Here is a 19,220-nt window from a genome sequence, read left to right as displayed (position 1 = left end):
TCAGTCACCTTGCTTCTGAGCTATAAGCCCACCTGGGTTAGATTGGCATTCACTCCAGTGTATTGGTAACCAACTGCTCATACACCACTACCACGGCACCGCCTTCTTATTTAACCCAGCCAAGAAAGTCACAGATGTTTTCAGGACCCTTGAGGCTGCTGATTTCCCTCTGGGGACATTCTTAGCACTCACTTTCCAAAATATCTGTTCCAGAAGTCTGAGTGGGCAGAGGGATGAATGAAGGGAAAGCTTAGGGCCCCAACTGTAGTGTCAGTTCTAGGAGAGTTGCTCACTTGTCCATCTCTCACATCTGCCTTTGTCGCAGGATGCTGTGGCAGGCGGAATAGTGAATTCCCCTCAAAGATGCTTCTGCAACCCTTGGAACCTGCCCCGTCGGTTAAGGAAGGAAGAAAAGATTAAAGTTCGGTTAAGGTTAGGATGCTAGCCAGCTGCATCCTAACACAAGGCAGCCTTTTAAATAGAGGGAAGTAGATTAATGCAATAGAGTCAACGGGGGATGGAGGAGAGGATGCTATGAGCCAAGGAATGTGCACTGCCCTTTGAGGCTAGAAATGGCAAAATCCAGTTCCCCTTAGAGCTTCTAGAAGGGATAGGCTTGCTAACCCTTGAGATCCACTTCAGAATTTGCAGGACTCTGAGTCAAACTTGGTTTAAGTCACTAAAATGGTACAGGACAAAGCCAACCTCACCTTCTTCTGAGGGTGTGTCTGTCCTCAGATGGTGATGGCCAGCATGATGTCAGTCTCAAGTTAGCAAAGCACAGGAGCTCCTAGTGCTGACAGATGGAAGAGCGTCTGGAAGAAGTTGCTTAGCTGTGGTTGTGAGCCGATCTGCAGGCTGGGCTCCACCCATCCTCAGGGTCTCATTAGCTGTGTGGTCTGAGCAGCCCATTCAGCCTTTAGCAATCGGAAGACGTCCTGTGAATCGTGGGCAATTCTGTATGCCATTGCCTGTAGAGTGCTGTGAACAGTGATTTGGGGGTGGGGGTTGTTCTTTGTTTGTTTTTGATACAGGATCTCACTTTAGCCTGAGCTAGCCTCAAACTTTCTCTGTGGCTCAGGCTGGCCTTGAAGTTGCAGCAATCCTCCTGGCTCAGGCAGGGCTATATGCATAAGCTGCCAAACCATTTTTACTTGTTTTCTGAGACAGGATTTCTCTCTGCAGTCTTCTCTGGCTGTCCTGGAACTCGCTCTCTAGACCAGGCTGGCTTTGAATTCATGGAGATCCACCTGCTGCTGGGATTAAAGGTGTGTGCCACCACCACTCAGCTACCATTTTCACTTTTAACAATTATTTTACTGAGAAGTATAGCTATGTGACAGCATTGTTTCTAGGCATGGATAATGAGAAAAATCTAGTTAACCAAGCAACTGAACTATCACGGGACTCTCAATTGTTGCTCTAGTGTCTTTCCTGTAACCATAGCAGATTAGAGCGAAGGGGACTTTAACTAGGTTGTCTCAGCCATTTTCCAGGCAAAGCAGCACACGGAAGTGGCTGAGGGCTTCAATGTTCAGACCTTCAGAAGTGGAGTTTGGAATAGGTCTAGCTTCCCTTCTGTTGCTGTGATAAAACATTCTGACCAAAGCAACACACTGGAGGAAAGGGTTTCTTTGCCTTACACTTTGAGTCACAGCCCGTCACTGAGGATGTCAGGGCAAGAACTTGAAGCAGAAATCAGAAGTGATGCTGCTTACCAGGCCACCCAAGGGGGCCCAGGGTCACCTGCTAAGGAATGGCGCTGCCTACAGTGGGCTAGCATCCTCTTTGACAACCAATATAAGACAATCCTCAGCAGACATGCCTACAGGCCAGTTTGATATAATGCCTTAATTAAGACTGCCTTTTAGATGACTCTAAGCTGGGTTGACAGTTAAAGCTAGCTAGGGCGGGGTCCAGGAGAACAAAACAAAATCTTAGGCAAAAGGCAAAACCAGAACAGTGTTTGTGACTCCCTTCTGGGATTTTTCAAGGGCACAACAGTCACAGTGGAAACTTAGCACATGCCAATCAAATCCTCTCACCGCCAAGGGTGACAGTTCTGGTACTAGCATCACCCTGCTCACCTATGCTCACCCTTGTGCACCAGTTCCCAATATAGAGCACACAGAAGCAACATGGCAGGGGCATCGTAATTCCGACCACTCGCAGCATCCCCCTCTCATTACAGCGCCAGGGTGATGCCATCAGCATACCCTGTCACCTTAGACAGTCTTCCTGCTACATGCACGGCATGTCTGGGCTGCCAGCCAATGATGGCAACTCCCTGTGAACAGCCTGCTCTGGCCAGGTGTTGATCCAATCCCTGACTCCACTCTTGAGCTTGCAGACTCCACCTCTGCTGATTCCAGAATGCCAAAACGCCAGCTCAATGCCTGTCCCAAATCAAATGTTGTGTTGGCCGGGAGCCCTCAAGGCTAGAGGCAGGATGCCTGTAGAGGCAGCTGAAGATGGGCGACCTGCCACCGTCGCCATTCCCCGCTAAGGGTCCAGAGCACTTTCTGGAGCTCATTTCCCTCGTCTGTGAAATGATGGTGATATATTTCTCTCTAGACTTTTCTGGAAATGGTGGTAATATATACCCTTGCGCGTCACTAAGAAAGCCAAGTGCAGAGGGAAAGGATTTGTTTTTAAATGTAGATAATTGTAGTGAACGTAAACATGTTTTTGTTTTAATCCCAAGTGTGGGATGTGAAACAGACGTGTGTGAGGGTGTGTGGAAAAAGACTTGTGAGAGAATAGGTGATGTCTGTCCACCTCTTGCGAGGGCATGGTCTTTGCCAACTGATACACATCCTAGTAAGGACTCTGAGAGTGTGTGTATATATATGTGTGTGTGTGTGTGTGTGTGTGTATGTACACGTATATACACGCATATATGTATATATCCATGAGCCCCAAAATAAGAGGCTTGGCTTTTTGGTTTTGGCATCGTGTTCCTATTCCCATCACTCCAATTCGAGACGCTCCTAGAGAGAAATCCTTTTTGGTCTTGGCATCATTTCCTGTTGGTTCGGTGTTCATTGCTCCACTTCAAGACACTCCTAGAAAGAAATGATCCAGAGGGACGCATCAAGGTTCCAGCTGCTGCTCTGGATTCCAGCTACTGACTGCGGCTGCAGTCGCCTTTTCTGAATTGCTGGTTTGCTGTTCAGCAGATCTACTGGAATCCTGATGATGAAATGTAGAATTGCTCCAAGGAACTGAGTCTAAAAAGGTCTGGTTTTTTTTTTGTTCTGATTAACCTCTTTTCTCTCCTGTCTAGGGTCGGTGGGTTGGAAGGGAGGTGTAAGAATTAAAGAACCCCAAATAAAGTAGGTTTGGAAAAAGTGCAAAAGCCGATAGATAATTTTTATTATATAAGTAAGGCTTGGTATAGAAAATCACAATTGTTGCAGAAGTGTATAGGGCAGAGGGTGAGCCTCTTCCTTTGACTCCCACAGCCAGTGCCCAGGCCCTTCCTGTCAGTGTTCTGTTTAGAGTAAAAAAATCTATTAATTTTTTTTTTAAATCTAAAAGTAGAATTCTAAAGGTGACTCCTTGTGTGTGATGGCTCTGAGTACTTGTGTAATGGAAGAGTAACATTTCTCAGCCTTTTTTGCTTCTAAAGTATCCAGATTCAGATTGTACAGCCTAATTTTAAAAATGTACCTTAAGCTAAATTCCAGTCATCAGGCGAAATGCCACTGTTACTAGGCTAAAAACTGCAAATGCTTAATGAAATGACAGACTCTGGGAAAAGGTCATGCTGTCCTTAGGCTATGGCATGACATTCACATGACTTGTGTAAAAAAATGGAGCGTTACAGATTATTCCCCCATTTGAGTCAAGCCCAGAACCTAATACCTGGCACTTTAAACAAATCTTTGTTTATTGATTAAAGAAATTTGAAAAATTGAACAGGGTTGTGGTACAAATGCCTTTAATCCAAATGAGGCAGAGGTAGAGGCGGCCGAGGCAGGTAGATCTCTGTGAATTTGAGGTCAGCCTGGTCTACATAGCAATTTCCAGGGTGTTCAGAGCTATGAGACCCTGTATTAAAAGGGGGGAAAAAAAAAAGATAAAACACCAAACCCAACTGCCCCCCTGGCCCCTGCTATGCTACTTTTCTGTTGGGAATTTTAGAGAGAATTAAAGACAAATTATAAATCTAAGTACAGAAGAATGTGTGAAGTGATGCCATGTACTTGTGTAAGCACAGATGAGTGAACTTCACCCCCATGGCTCAAGCCTGTCAGGAGGGAAGGTAAGATCCCAAGCAGCTGGCCTGTTCAGACAAGGAAATCTAAGAAAGATTTGTGGTCTTGTGAATGGGTTGGGATTTTCTTCCCCAGTGGTAGGAATTTGTCACATGCTATATAGGTACTCTGCTACTGAGCTGTACCCTAACGCTGGGTGGAGTCTCTTACACTGAAGGGACTTAGCAGAAAGCAAACTGGGGCAGAGGTACAAAGAATTGGGTTGTAGCCAAGTTGAGAGACAGAGGGGAGGGCGGTGAGGAGATGAATTCCAAGTGAAGGGTAATAGGTCTTGAAGCATGGCATAAGGCGGAGGCGCAGGATTTGATAGAAATAAGCTTAGTGCTTAGGAGTCTGTGAGCAAGCAGAACGGGCAGTCTGCTTTATCAACAGGTGTGCATATCTCAAGTAGCCCAGGTTGGCCTCAAACCCGATTATGTAGCTCAGGATGACCTTGAACACCTGATTCTTCTGCCTCTACTGAGTGCAGGGATCACAAGAGTACATCACCATAGACGCATGGTGGCGCACATGCTCAGGAATTTAAAAAAAAAGATTATGTATAGTGTTCTGCCTGCATGTACGCCTGCAAGGCAGAAGAGGGCACCAGGTCTCATCATAGATGGTTGTGAGCCACTATTGTCGTTGCTGGGAATTGAACTCAGGACCTTTGGAAGAACAGACAGTGCTCTTAACCTCTGAGCCACCTCTCCAACCCTGCTCAGGAAATGGTAATATCACAATTTTCACTAACTGGAAACGGAGCAGGATAGTAGGTGTCAGCACTCTAGGGGGACAGCGAAGAGGCTAGGAGGGGCATGAAAACTTGCAGACAGCTGGCCACATTTGGATTCTGTCTTGACTACGTCAACTGTAACATTGTACAAATTTACTAATTAACATCCCTTTAAAAAATACTTTTATTTATTTAATGTGTCATAGTACATATATGGAAGTCAGGCAACTTATGGGAATCGCTTCTTTCCTTCCACCATGTGGATCAGATCCTGACTGAACTCAGGTCTTCACGCCTGGCAGCTCACACCTTTTGGCTTGCCGATGTTTTTCTTGTGTATAAAGCAGTCACAGTGTCAATACTTCACCTTGGAGCTGCTTCATGTTTGATAATGCTGTTAAGTGCCCAGGAAATACTAGTTATCAAGTGTCAGTGGTGGCAGGCTATGTAAGTAGTATGGGAGGAGTCACGGGACAGGCACAAAGTCCTGACGCAGCATGAACAGTCAAGGCTGGGCCAGCTCAGCGAGCTGCTGGCAGATGTTACTGAAACTCTAAGGAAATGAACCAGGAGCAGAATGTAGAAGACGGCCCATAGAAACAACCAGACAAATCTAAAATACAGTGGCTGCTTCAAACCTCACACACACACACACACACACACACACACACACACATCTGTATGAATGGATATTCATTTTATTAGCCTTTCAACCTTTCCTAGATTGTTCAATTAAAAAAAAAATTTAGGGCAAAAGTTGTCTGAGTAAAAAAACAGTTCGGGAACTTGGTTCACACTTTTAGTCTTAGCAGCCATGGCTAAGGCAGGCAGATCTCTGGGTTCGAGGCCAGCTACATAGAAAGACCTTATCTCACAATAACAATAAATTAAAAAAAAAAATCACCATTTACTATTCAAATGGCCAAACTTTCAGAACATTTTTTAAAGATTACTTACTCCTCGCCTATTTTCTTGTGTGTCTTTGTATAGAAGGCCACTTTGAATAATTCACTTCACTTTCTTTCCTATGCTCAAGTGCTGAGAATGACTCTAATTTTCAAAAATCACACTCAGGAAAATAAAAGCTTCAGAGACAAGAAAAACTAGTAAAAAATTACAAGTATTTAATGAAATTAAACTGTTATTCATATTATTTATATTCATTCATATCAGTTACAGAAGCACATATATAATTTCTTTCCAAGTCAAATGCATATTTGTCCTAGAATTGAGCACACTTGGTTTTTATAAAATAAAACGTCAGATTGTCCTTCCAAACTTTCACATAAGAAAGCGTTTGCATTTAATCTGTTTTTCAAAAGAGGCCTTATCCCAGCCCCCCAAATTCTTCAGAAAAACACCTCCAAAAGAAGGACTTCAGAAAGGGAGACATCAAAGGCAGGGAACCGTACTTGGCTTTGGGGCGGAAGCTTAGCATGCAGTGACACTTGGGAAGGGACCAGTGGGATGGCAAGTGTGGGCAGTAAGGGCATCACGGGTAGGCAGCATTGCTGGGGAACAGGCTGGAAGACGGGAGGAAGTGAGACAGGGATTGACACTGTAAGGCAGTAGTGAGGCGTGGCCTCTGGTTTCTCCTTTGGTTCCGGGGGAGGTCTATGGGGACAAAGAAACTGCACTGCCTAGTGACAGATGTTTTGCTAATAAGGTGGCAAGACCCGAGACAGGAAAATGGGAGAATGTACCTGTTAGTGTACAGGTGATCCCACTAGCCTGCCTGATGGCCATAGCAACCTCTTACGTCATCACCTTCAAAGTCAGGTGTATGCTGGATAAAAGGACCTGCCGCCACCCTAGCTCCCTTGATCTTTCTGTTCTCCCCGTCCCCACTCTCTCTTTCAAGGTGTGCCCTTTCTCTCCTTCCCTGCCCACGGCCCCTCCTCCCACTCTGCCTTCGTGGCCCACTCACTATATCCCTTCCCCCGTCCCCTCCCCCTTTCCCACAATAACCCTCTTTTATCCCAGATCTGTTCCGTGCTGTGTAATTCTCAGGGTGTACACCTTGGCGGGGCTCCCCATGGTGCCCTGGCTCATTATACAACAGTACCCGACACTGGACCTGATCCAGGGAAAGATGTTTTAAGTAAAAAGATGCTCCTGGCCTTGGGAGCCATGGGAGAGACAAGAGCAAAAGGGCGGGGGGGGGGGGTGTGCCTCTCTGGGACTCGCCCACTTTGGGGGGGGGGGTTCTATAGATGCTGAAGGCAAAGAGCTAGGGAGTCAATGAAACTCAAGGTCCCTTTTTGGAACTTGGTGCTGGGACAAGATAATACATCAGTAAAGGAGTCGACCCTGTTCCTGGATAAAGAACGTTACCGTTTCCATACCCCTGCCCCTGCAAGAGGTACAGGCTTGCAGTGTGATGAGACTTTGGTATTTAGAGAAACTTCTGGCTTTAAAAGCCTTCAGCTCTAAGGCACTAAAGGAGGTTCCTCTTGTTGTAAGGTCCATCCTGTGCGCCCCTAAAAGACTACTTGAAGTCCTTGGGGTTGCTCCCGGGAGCCTACAGCCTATGGTTAGGTTTATGCATGGAGAGGCCTCACTACAACAGGACTTTGGTGATCACATCGTCCTGGACATCCCCATCAGGGTCCTCCTTGAGGGGTGGAGGCCTGGGAGAGGATGGCGCCGGGCCCCCTGCATCTGGGCTGTGCTCTCGCATCCACGCTCTCAGCGCGTCGCGCTCGGCCTGGAGCTGGCGGCGTGCCTGTGCCATGGCGCGCTCCTCCTGCCGCAGAGCCCGGCGCCTGCGCTCCAGCGCGCGCTCCGCCTGCCTTAGGGCCGCCTCCCGCCGCTCCAGCTCCAGCTCACGCCGGCTGCCTCGCGCGGCCAGTAAGCTCATTTGCTCCAACAGGCATGCCCAGTCGCCCTCGGCAGCCATGGCGGGGCTGGGCGGCGGCGGTGGGCAGGGCACGGTGGGCGGAGAGCTCCGAGCTGCGCTCTTCTCCAGCTCCCGCAGGTGTGCGCGGCTCAGGTGCCGCCACAGCGCCCCCGTCCACGCCTGGAAGCCCGGGTGGCCGCCCACTTGCTCCCCACACAGCCGGCAGGTGGCCCAGGTGCCTGTCGGGTGCCCTGGCCCAGCCGGGGCTAGATGGAAGTAGCCCCAGGCCTCGGAGTATGGCGCCCCTAGGTGGCCGGGAGCCGTGGGCGCCAGCCCAGGACAGGGGTCACCCTGCCCTGCAGTGTCGTCAGGCCTCCAGCTGTCTTCCATGGTCTCCTGGGGCTCTTCACTCCTCATTCCTTCTGCAGTGTCTACATGGGGGAGGGGGGGAGAAGAAAAAATAACAGTAATCAGTATTATATACACACAGACCCTGTAAACGTTAGGTGAGGACAAATCTTTACCTTTCCTTTTATGCTACAAACCTTGTGGATATGTTTTTGTCCTCCCTTCAATGCTCAGCATTAAATGTCTAAAAAACCAAAATGTTAGAAGTGTCTAGCCCTTCTTGCACTAAGTGTTCTCTTCCGAAGAACAAGCATCTGCGTATTTAAAAAATCTGAGCTAAGGGCTGGAGATGCAGCTTGGCAGCATGCTTGCCCAGCATGCACAGTGCCTGGGTTTGATCAAAACACCACATATTGGGAGTGATTATAACAGTGTACTTATAAGAAAACTGACCATACTGGAAATCACTATATGCGTTCAAAATATGCACATTTAAGGCACTAGCAAGATGTAAACCAGAGCCTTAAACGACTGCCTTTAAATTACATGGTAAGCCTGGTCTCAATGATCTTGAGGTCCTGGTTTGCCTGGAGACTCTCAACCGATCTAGGTTCCAAAACAGAAATACATGTTCAGGATAACCCAAGGTGATTTTGACGTTTGTAGGGCACACGGACCCATAAGAAATCCAGCAGAACAGCCTTAGTTAGCAGGAACATGACCAGTGAATGCCTGTCTAGAATTTTTTCCTTAGCATTTTATAGGTACCCAACACATATGACATTGTCTTCTTCATTGCTCGTCCTGATTAAATGGCCCCTCTCGATATTTAGAAGATAGAAAGCTTGTTTGGCACTTCCAGTCAAGGGGCAGGTCAAGAAAACTACTGGTGTACGCTTTGTCTGCTGAAGTGTCTACACAGGAGGGACCTAACGCAGTGTCAGGACTGGGATGACTAAGTCTTGGATGTGTCTGTGTGCATCGCAGCACGGGTGTGGAGATCAGAGGCACGCCTGTGGGATCAGCATTCTCCTTCCACCTTGACTGGTTCTGGGGATTGAACTCATCAGACTGTGTGGCAAGCACCTGCCTGCTCAGCCATCCCACAGGCCCAGCGACTAAGTCTTTGCCACGAAGAAGACAACTCACCCACACAATAACCCTGCCCCCCCCAAAGTTGTAAAAAGGTAGCAATTGTTGAAAGAAAGAAAGAAAGAAAGAAAGTAAGAAAGAAAAGAAAGAAAGAGACCAAAACCACTCAGACTCTTTGGGCTCTTGTGATGACTCAGCTCAGGAAGCATCACACTGGGGAGAACCAGCTCAGCGAGCTGCTCATACTGCCAGGTCCCGAGGGATGAGCAGACGAGACCAAAGATTACAGAACCTGTGAGATCAATAAAACTGAAGACCAGGAAAAAGATAATATCTGAATATGTACACGTGTGTACGTGTGTGTGTGTGTGTGTGTGTGTGTGTGTGTGTGTGTGTGTTATGTTACATACAAGATTTGGGTTCCCAATTTAACAAAACAAACAATGGGCATAAAAGGCCAGACCTGTCCTGACATAATAAAAACAGTGGATCCTTTCAATACTCAGTCTCATCTCCAGACAGATCATCCACACTAAAGATCCAAGAAACTTCAGAGTTAAACCATACTGTAATTATAGAAATATGCAGAATATCCAACAAAAGATATGGGCTATAAGTTCTTTTCAGCGGCCATGGAACCCTCTCTACAACAGGCCTCCTCATAGTTCCCAAAGAAGTCTTAATAAATACAGAACTACTGATGGATCACAGTGTGTAGGTCTAGAAATCAACAGCAAGAGAAAACAGAAATGGCCCATACATTTAGGAAGTAGACTACACTTTTTTTTTTCAAATGAATGGTGGTTTTTTGAAAAACTCAGGAAATTTAAAAAACCCTGGAATCAAGTAAATATGAAAGCAGAGCTCACTGGAACCTCTGGGGTGCAGCCAAGGCGGCTTGAAGAGGAAAGTTTATAGCTATGCATGCTTACATTAAAATTCCAGACAGGTCACAAAGACAGGGACATAATGGCATGTAAACTAAACGATATATATTTTATTAAAGTCAGTTCTTGGAAAATAAAAAACAACCTCAAAACTACAACCCCTTAGCCAACGTAAGGCCTGGCGTATGTAACTAGAGATGAACTGAAGGGTGTTGTGTCAGATCTTAACAAACCCTGAGAGACTAGCAAGTATTTTAAAAGTGCTTTCTAAAGCACTTTAAAATCCAGAAGGGATGGGTAAATTCCCAGCTGCCTATGACCTACTATAGTTAAAATCTAGAGGGTACAAAGAATTTAAACAGCTTGTGACAGGCAATGGCACTGAAGTCTCCCAACAAAGGTGAGGTCACTGCTGAATTCTGCCAAACGTCTAAAAGGAGCTAATACAGATGCGCCTCAACACTGCTTCCTAGCATAGGAAAAGCAGCAACACTGCTAAACTCTCTCTACAAAGCCAACCTTACCCCAGTGCCAAGACCGGATATGGACACAACAAAGGAAGCAAACTACAGACCGAGACCCCTGACCACAGTAGGTGCCGAGGGAAGCCCTCTTGAGCCTTCATTTCTCCAGGGCTTTTATGGTGAGTGGATATGGAACTTCTTCAAAGGACTTTCCTGAACCTATTGATACCATCATGTGGCTTTTGTCCTTAAGCCTACATATGGATGCTGTTAGCTATACATTTATGCTGTCAAGCTGATTCAGTATATACGTTAAATCATTCTTTGCATATACTGGAAAAAAAATAGTCAATATTATACACAATGAGGGAAAGCTAAAAGCATTTTCTATAAAATAAAGAAGAAGACAGGGTGTCCATGCTCTCTACTCTTGTTCAACACAGTATTCACAGTCTTAGCTAGGACAGTAAGACAAGAAGGAGAAGGGGAAAAACAGACACACAAACAAGAAAAGAAGTCATCAAATTATTCCTAATTACAGATGCCATGATCCTTAAAAGATCCTTAGGCCACCACCAGAGAACTCTTAGATCTCATAGCACTTTCAGAAAATAATAGGAAACGAAGTCAACATCCCAAATTGGTAGCTTTTCTACACGTTAATAACAAATTTGCCAAGAAAGAAGTCAACGGGGGAAAATCCCACTCTCAATACCAAAACAAAACAACAACAACAACAACAAAAAAATCCAAAGTCAAACTAAGGTGAAAATCTCCATTAATGTAATGAAAAGTAAAACATTGGAAAAAAGTTGAAGACACTACAAGATGAAAAAGACTGCCCACGCCCGTGGATTGGCAGACTTAATATAGTAAGAGTGCCTGTATTATCAAGTTATCTACAGAGTCAACGCAATCGCCCCTAATAACTAGAGATATGGGCACACAAAAGTGTCTTGTTCTTCAAGACAGGGTTTCTCCGTGGAGCCTTGGCTGTCCTGGAATCACTCTGTACACCAGGCTGGCCTCGAACTCACAGACATCCGCCTGCCTCTGCCTCCAAAGCGCTGGGATTAAAGGCGTGTGCCACCACACCCGGCATCAAAAAAGTGTCTTAATAGTCAATTCAATACAAAGCAAAGAGCAATCCTAGGAGCACTGGACTATACAACAGAGCCACAGAAACAAAACAGCATGGTACTAACACAAACAGGTTTGTAGAACAGTGGAACAGAACAGAGGACTCAGAAGTAAAGCCACAAAACACAGCCACCTACACTGAAAAAGAGACAGCCTCTTTAACAGGTTGTGCCAGAAAAACTGCACATCCATACACAAAGGAATGACACTAGACCCATATCTCACCCAGCACAGAAGTTCAGTTTATGATAGATCGAAGATCTTTGTATAATCCTGGAATCCCTGAAACTGCTAGAGGAAGCACTTCAAGGCACAAGTGTAAGCTAGGACTTCTGAAAAGGTCGAGCACACAGGAAAAAATGCCAGAGCTAATGAAGCTCAGAGGCTTCTGCACAGCCAGGCAAACCAACATCAGAGCAAAGAAACAGCCTATGAGATAAGAGATAACCTGTCAATTACACAGCCAACAGGAGATTAGCACACAGAATCCATAATAAGCTCCAAAAATTGCCAAAAAGCATCTAATGATAAACTGAATACATGGGCTGGAAAGATGGCTCAGCAGTTAAGAGCACTCACTGAATGCTCTTCCAAAGGACCCGGGTTCAATTCCCAGAACCTACATGGCAGCTTACAACTGTCTGTAACTCCAAGAGCTGACACTCTCACAGACATACATGCAGGCAAAACACCAATGCTCATGAAATAAAAATAAATGCATTATAAAAAAAAATAAACTGAATAGATACTAAAGAAATACAAATGGCCAGTAAATGACTTAGTGTTCAACATTCTTAGCCATTCGGGAAATGAAAATTAAAACTGTTTTGAGTCTCACCCCAATCAAAATGGCTACCAAGAAAACCATCAACAAATGGTGGCCAGGACACGAGGAAGAAAGAACCCGTCTCTAAGGCTGGTGGTAATGTAAGTTAGTGGAGTTATTATGCTCATTAGTGTGGGGGTCCCTCAGAAAATGCTCCATCTCTATCATGAGCATGTGCCTGAACAATTTAAAGTCAACACAGCACAGAAACATTGGCACAAGCATGCTTATTGCTGAACTATTCATAATAGTTGAGAGATGGATCCAGGGGCTGAAGAGATGGCTTAGCAGTGACGAGCATACATACATTGCTCTTGCAGAGAACTCAAGTTCAGATCCCAGCATCCATGTTGAGTGACAACCACCTGTAACTCCAGCTCTAGGGTACTTAGTGCACCTCCCCCATATACACATAACTGAAAATAAATAAGTAAAGCATTTTTTAAGAAAGATGTGGAAACAGCCCAAGCGCCTGTCAACATATGACTAGATAAAAAGGGCACATTATATACAGGAAGACAAGTCAAATTATGACACAGGAAAATGGATGAAACTGGAGAGCTGAATGTCAAGTCAATAAGCCAGACTCAGAAAGACAACTGCCATGTTTTCCCTCAGGTACAGAATAGAGATTTCAGTTTATATACAAATGTATGTATCTGTGTAGGACATGAATGGAGAAAGCAGAGAAAGCAGTCTAAAGGGCTAGGGAGGGGACAAGAAAGGATGACATCATACACAGGTCATAGGAGCAGATGGTAGGACCATGTGGGGGCGGGGAAGGAGACCAGCAAGATGGGTGAGGGGGGCAAGAGGAAAAACAACGAGTGGAGATATATCTATGTATGAAAATGCCACAGTGAAACCAGTCTCCTCATGCTGACCAAATATTTTTCTAAAGAGTAACCAGAACATGATCTTAGTATTAGGAAGTTTAATTATCTATCTCTATCTAAATTTTTCTATATACCCTATCTGTTGTTCTTGTTAAGAATTCCACTTCCTAGCTGGGCGTGGTGGCGCATGCCTTTAATCCCAGCACTTGGGAGGCAGAGGCAGGCTGTGAGTTCGAGGCCAGCTTGGTCTACAAAGTGAGTCTAGGACAGCCAAGGCTACACAGAGAAACCCTGTCTTGAAAAACAAAACAAAACAAAACAAAACAAACAAACAAAAAGAATTCCATTTCCTTCTGCCTTGAGTCTATCCTTTTAGGGCTCTGTTTAATTACCAGATGTGGAAGATGGCAGGATGCTATTATAGCAAATCTCTGTAATTTATTTCATACATTTTAAAATGGTTTGACTACTGCTTCACCGCCGACAGGCATGTGAGCTTAAGGATTTCTCCACCTGTCACAAAAGTTCAGCATATCATTGCTTGTGCACCTCTAAGTGCCAGGGGTGAGCCGTTACTGTCAAGCATTTTACATCCCTATGAGCCCTGAGCGGGGTTTCCTGTACACACTGGGATGCTGAGAGGAGCACCAGGCGCACATGCACGTGATGTCTCCTAGAAGAGTTATGGTGGGCTGAGCAGGAGGGCAAGGGTTCTGCACTCTGTTCTTCACCTGAGCCAGGGACAAGCGACACTGAAAATGTGGGCCAGTACAGTGCTGCCCCTCCCAGGCAGTGGAGAGGGACATCTTTTGCCTGGCCAGCCCTTTACTGTCGGAGGTCTTAACCAATGGAAAGCAGCACGGGTTGGGACTGCCCCACCTTCTCGGCCCTCCAATAGCAGGCTGCATTCTGGCCCCATGTGATCTCACTTTATACCCAGGGTGGAACCCGAGTCCCACACATCTGTCCAGCCCTGGAATACATCCCCCCACCCCCCTGAGTTCATTTCAGCTTCATCCATGTAGCTTTGGAACTCCTCGCCACAACAGAGCACACCAAGAGTTCTTACAGGGGGACTTGTAAAAAAGCAAGCGATCCCATAGGACACTAGGCAGGAAACATGAGTAGGCAAATGACCTCAGGGCCTGTTCAAATGTCTGTGGAAAGGCAGTTCTGTTCAGGGAAACGCTATGAGGGCAAGAGTAATGTCCTTTTACACCCACCACTCTAATAAGGTGGGCAGGCATAAGCCTTGAAGTCCAGAAGGAGGCAGAAACAGGAGCCAAGCTCACTTTCCTACTAAAGGTCTGAGCGCTTTAAGGAAGGGGAAGTTTCTGCATTAGTTTAATAACAGGTGTGATATCTGTTCTGTAGAACTAAAGGTACCAACACATGAAGTCACATGTGGTAGGATGCTTATTTCATTATTGTTTATAATGGGAACCATAGCTGAGTATACAATGGCTGTTCACAACACGGAATATTATGCAGCCATTTAAAGGATGGGAAATCTGTCAGGTGTTCTAGAGGAAGTTCTTGGTGGGGGAATGTAGTGGAAGTTTTGGTTTCTTTAAAAACTCAGGTTTTTAGTTCAATCCATTTGTCCGCAAATTTCGGGATTTCCTTGTTTTTAATAGCTGAGTAGTATTCCATAGTGTAAATGTACCATAGTTTCTTTATCCATTCTTTGACTAAGGGACATTTAGGTTGTTTCCAGGTTCTGGCTATTACAAATAAGGCTGCTGTGAACATAGTTGAGCATATGTCCTTATTGTGTGCTGGAGCATCTTCTGGGTATATTCCAAGGAGTGGAATAGCTGGGTCTTGAGGAAGCCCTATTCTCAGTTTTCTAAGAAAGCACCCGGTAGATTTCCAAAGTGGTTGTACAAGTTTGCATTCCCACCAGCAATGAAGGAGTGTTCCCCTTTCTCCACTACTCACTTATAATTGGACACGAGCCCAAAAGAGATGTCCCATGAAAGTCTTCACTTACCAGGAGATTGGGATAGATGTGAGGACTTCCTATTGGGACTCTCGGTGAGAGAAGTATGGGAGAATGGGGAAACAGAAGGATCCAGAGGATCCTAGAACCCTTAAGAAGACCATCATGATGGGCGGATATGGACCCAGGGGGTCTACTCAAACTGCTGCACCAAGGACAATACATGCAGTAAACATTGAACCCCTACTCAGGTCTAGCCAATGGACAGGACATTCTCCACAGTTGTGTGGAGAGCGGGGACTGACTCTGACATGAACTCTGGTGCCCCATATTTGACCACTTCTCCTTGATGGGGAGGCCTGGTGGCACTCAGAGAAAGGATAAGCAGGCTACCAAGATGAGACTTGATAGCCTATGACCATATGGTGGGGGAAGATGTCCCCTTCTGTCACAGACCTAGGGGAGGGGAATAGGGAGGAAGGGAGGAACGAGAAGATACAAGTTAGGAGAAAACAATTGAGCTGTATTCTAAGTAAATTAAAAAAAAAAAAAAAAAACCCAAACTCAGGTTTTTGTTTTAATCCCAAGTGTGTGATATGGGCTGCTTTAGTTTGTCCACAGTTGATAACTGCCTCCTGGAGCTTGGAAAAGGGTGTGGTCTTCTTTGCCAGCTGCAGTTAGTTTAATTCTGAGGACTCTGAGAGGGGATAATTATCAGAGCCCAGAGAGAGGAAAGGAGGCTTCAAGAACTCTTTGGAGGAGGAAAAAGACTACTGGTTCTTCCTGCTGCTGCGTTTGCTGTTTGCTGCTTACCTGGGCTGCTGGCTATCCTGAGGACTAAGACTGGTTATTGCCCCCAAGAACCCAGCGACCCTAACCAGCTGGAACTAAGTATAAAGAGGTCTACACACTGTCTCCCCATTAACCTTCTTTCTCACCTACCTAGGGTTGGGGTGGGGGCTGGAAGGGAGGTAGAGGCATTAAGGAACCCCAAATAAAATAGAGTTTAAAAAACCAGTGCCTACAGGGGAAGCTAGATATGGTAACGTGTATATAAAAATCCCATCATTTCTAGATAATACCAGACCACCACAGTGTCGTAAAGCTACAGATGTTCTTTAATCACGATGCAGTTACATCCTAATGAGCCATCAGACGTGGAAAATACTATAAGTAGAAACTTCATTTAATATAGTTAGCCTACCAAGGCCATGGCTGATCACCGCAGTGAATTATAGAGCATTACTGTCTCCTCTTATGACTGCAAGGCTCCTAAGAACTGCAGCTGGACAGCCCTGCTCAGCTGCCCGTGCTGTGTGCAGCTAGGCAAAACAGACCAAGTGTGTCAAAATTCAAAATATGGCTTCTACCGAATATCTACCCACTTGCACACCATCACAGCATCCAAAACTCTATGGAACCATCTCCACAGATTTAAGAAAACAGAGAAGGACACACTACCAGCTGAGATGTAAGGTGATGGAAAAGGCAGGGGAGAGGGAGAATTAAACACAAAAGCCAAAGAAAACCCCTCTAAGAGAGCCTTATCACAAAGTGTGTATGTTGCAAGCTCTCCATGGAAATAAAAAGCACCTGTTAATAAACAACCCCCTTGGCATCTCAGCTGTGACCTTACTTAAGGAGGCTGGAGACAGTCCCATGGGCAAGGCCCTCGCTGAGACGCTTGGAAGATCCGCCAGTGCAGGGTTTTGCCATCTGGAGGGAGGAAGTGAATGTGTAGGCTCATCAGTGTGACATGGTTCCCCACGCCTTGCTCATCTGGAGATTCTGTCCCGACAGGAAGCAAAGGATGTGATGGGAGACAAAGCAGCTCAGCCCGCTCACCTCCTTGGCACAGAGCAGACACCTGGCTGCACCTGCTGCGGCTGCAGCTTCCTGGATGAAGCTTACATGGATGAAGAAGGGGGCGGCCTGCCTCTCCAGCACCATGCAAATATAAGGCAGAGGAGTGGCTAGTATTTCAGGCTCAGGTGTACCTACCCTGAGATTTTAGTGGCTGAAAAGCAGTGTTGCGTGCCTGACGGACATGCAAAATGGAAGAACTCCTAAGGGATCCTTGAGGCTAAGAGCAAACCAGAATGGAGCAGAGACCCACAACCTCAGATGTACTTTTCACTTTCCAAACTGCTTATCACTCAGGTCTAGGGAGTAACAGGAAGGTGGGCTAGCCCAAGCTAGGGTGATGTCCATGCCTCCCTCATCAAGCACCTGGATAACAATGCATAACCATCATTATGTGTGCAGCGAAAGGAGCACTGTTCATCCTTTTCCTTAAACGTTTTTTAAAACTGGCGCAAAGGTACCAACAGGTACAATTGCCTTGCTCACGGCCATTCACTCCACCCAACTCTCTCGTCCTAATGTTCACTATGTACCCAGGAGCAGGCTCACCATCTGGGGTTGGGGAGGACGAGATGGTTCCAGTAATAAATCCGTTATCCTTGGTTAAAATCAGACCAGGGCTGGGCTCCAAAAAGAGTTCTACTTTGTTAGTATATAACTAGGCGTCTGGGTTCCTGTTTTATAATTATACACATTCAAGCTACATAAAAGTACTGCTAGGATAAGTCAGCTTAGCAAATAAAAATTTGCGGTGTTCAATCTCAGTGGGGAGTGCTGTGTGAAAACGTCAGCTTTCAGCTTTCACGGCAAGGGGGGAATATTATTTTGGCACTATGTCTCTAAGTTCTCTCATGGCTGAGCTTCCCTTGGAGGGAGGCAGTCCTACTCTCTGGATGGAGCGATACACCTATATCTGTGGGAGATGTCAGATTCCCATCGATTATGCCTGCATTTGAGTCTATCCTGATAAATGTACTAGTAACCTATCAAGTTAGATCCAGATTCCTCAGTATGGCTTCCTGAAATACCAACACAGAGGCTGAAGGAAGTCATTAAAACCTGGAAACATGGGGCCATCTAGATGGCTCAGCAGGTAAAGGCACCTGCTAACACACACACATGATGACCCGGGTTTGGACACTGGAACTCACATGGTGTAAAGAGAGACCTAACACCCATAGATTGTCCTCTGACCTCTACACACATGAGCACCCACATATTATACACAAATAAATAAATGCAAAACCTTTTTAGACCTATAAATATGGTTGGTCTTCTTAAACATTATATGTATGACCATATATGTACACATGTATATGTATATACGTTTTAGATAGTATGAAATTTGTTATAAGAGAAGCAGACACTTCCACTATTAGCAAAGAAGCCCTATCTCTGTTAAGTCTCTTGTTGGTTCGTTATTTTTTTTGTGTGTGCTGCTTGGGATTGAACCCAGTATCTCACACACGCTAGGCAAGTGCTCTACCACTGAGCTCCAGGCCTGTAAATGGAATTATAAAGAAAAGGAAGATAAAAGAAAAAGAAAAAGGAAAGAAGTAAAACTATGTTCGGTCTCAAAACTCAGGACAAATGGCTAACTGAGGTGCCTATTTCACGGATCAAAGCAGACACTAGCCCTTAGTCTCTCTAGGTTTCCCCAACACCTGTTACAGAGCCCTGGCTCCGCCCATCACGTCTCACCCCGCCCCTTACTTTTACTCTCCAGCCTGTGGGCTGGGCTTTCTTCCTCCAGGTTCTGACGTCTATATAACCTCAGCCATTTGGGCTACTCAGTCTCTTGGCCTCTTGCCCTCTAGGCTGGCTCTTGGCTCTTAGCCCCTCTCGCCTCTCCGCCTCCTCTCACTCTCCCTCCCTCACCCTCTCATGGCTTTCTTCAGTTTGGACCCTTCCAGTGCCTCTGATTCTCTCTCTTACCTATAATAAGCCTTTTTAACCATACCTAGCAGTGCCATGTCCTTATCTTTTAC

General features: G+C 45.7%; 1 protein-coding gene and 1 non-coding gene across 2 annotated transcripts; both read right to left on the bottom strand.

Annotated features, from left to right (window-relative positions):
* Nucleotides 1-7,537: 7,537 nt before the first annotated feature.
* On the bottom strand, nt 7,538-8,261 carry Zbed3 (zinc finger BED-type containing 3). Its single transcript, XM_051172368.1, has one exon. The coding sequence runs from the start codon at nt 8,249-8,251 to the stop codon at nt 7,556-7,558; it is 696 nt and encodes a 231-aa protein (XP_051028325.1). The 5' UTR covers nt 8,252-8,261; the 3' UTR covers nt 7,538-7,555.
* A 5,921-nt stretch (nt 8,262-14,182) lies between these two features.
* LOC127212552 (small nucleolar RNA SNORA47) lies at nt 14,183-14,321 on the bottom strand. The gene has a single exon (XR_007833586.1). It is a non-coding gene; the product is annotated as a small nucleolar RNA SNORA47 (small nucleolar RNA).
* Nucleotides 14,322-19,220: the final 4,899 nt, after the last annotated feature.

The sequence above is a fragment of the Acomys russatus genome, chromosome 30, assembly GCF_903995435.1.
Source record: "Acomys russatus chromosome 30, mAcoRus1.1, whole genome shotgun sequence".
In the NCBI taxonomy this organism is placed as follows: domain Eukaryota; kingdom Metazoa; phylum Chordata; class Mammalia; order Rodentia; family Muridae; genus Acomys; species Acomys russatus.
The sequence above is the reverse complement of the archived record's forward strand: the minus strand, read 5'-3'. Positions and strand labels throughout refer to the sequence as shown.

Excerpts from the sequence above, each read along its gene's own strand:
- Zbed3 (XM_051172368.1), bottom strand. The coding sequence starts at position 8,251 with ATGAGGAGTGAAGAGCCCCAGGAGACCATGGAAGACAGCTGGAGGCCT.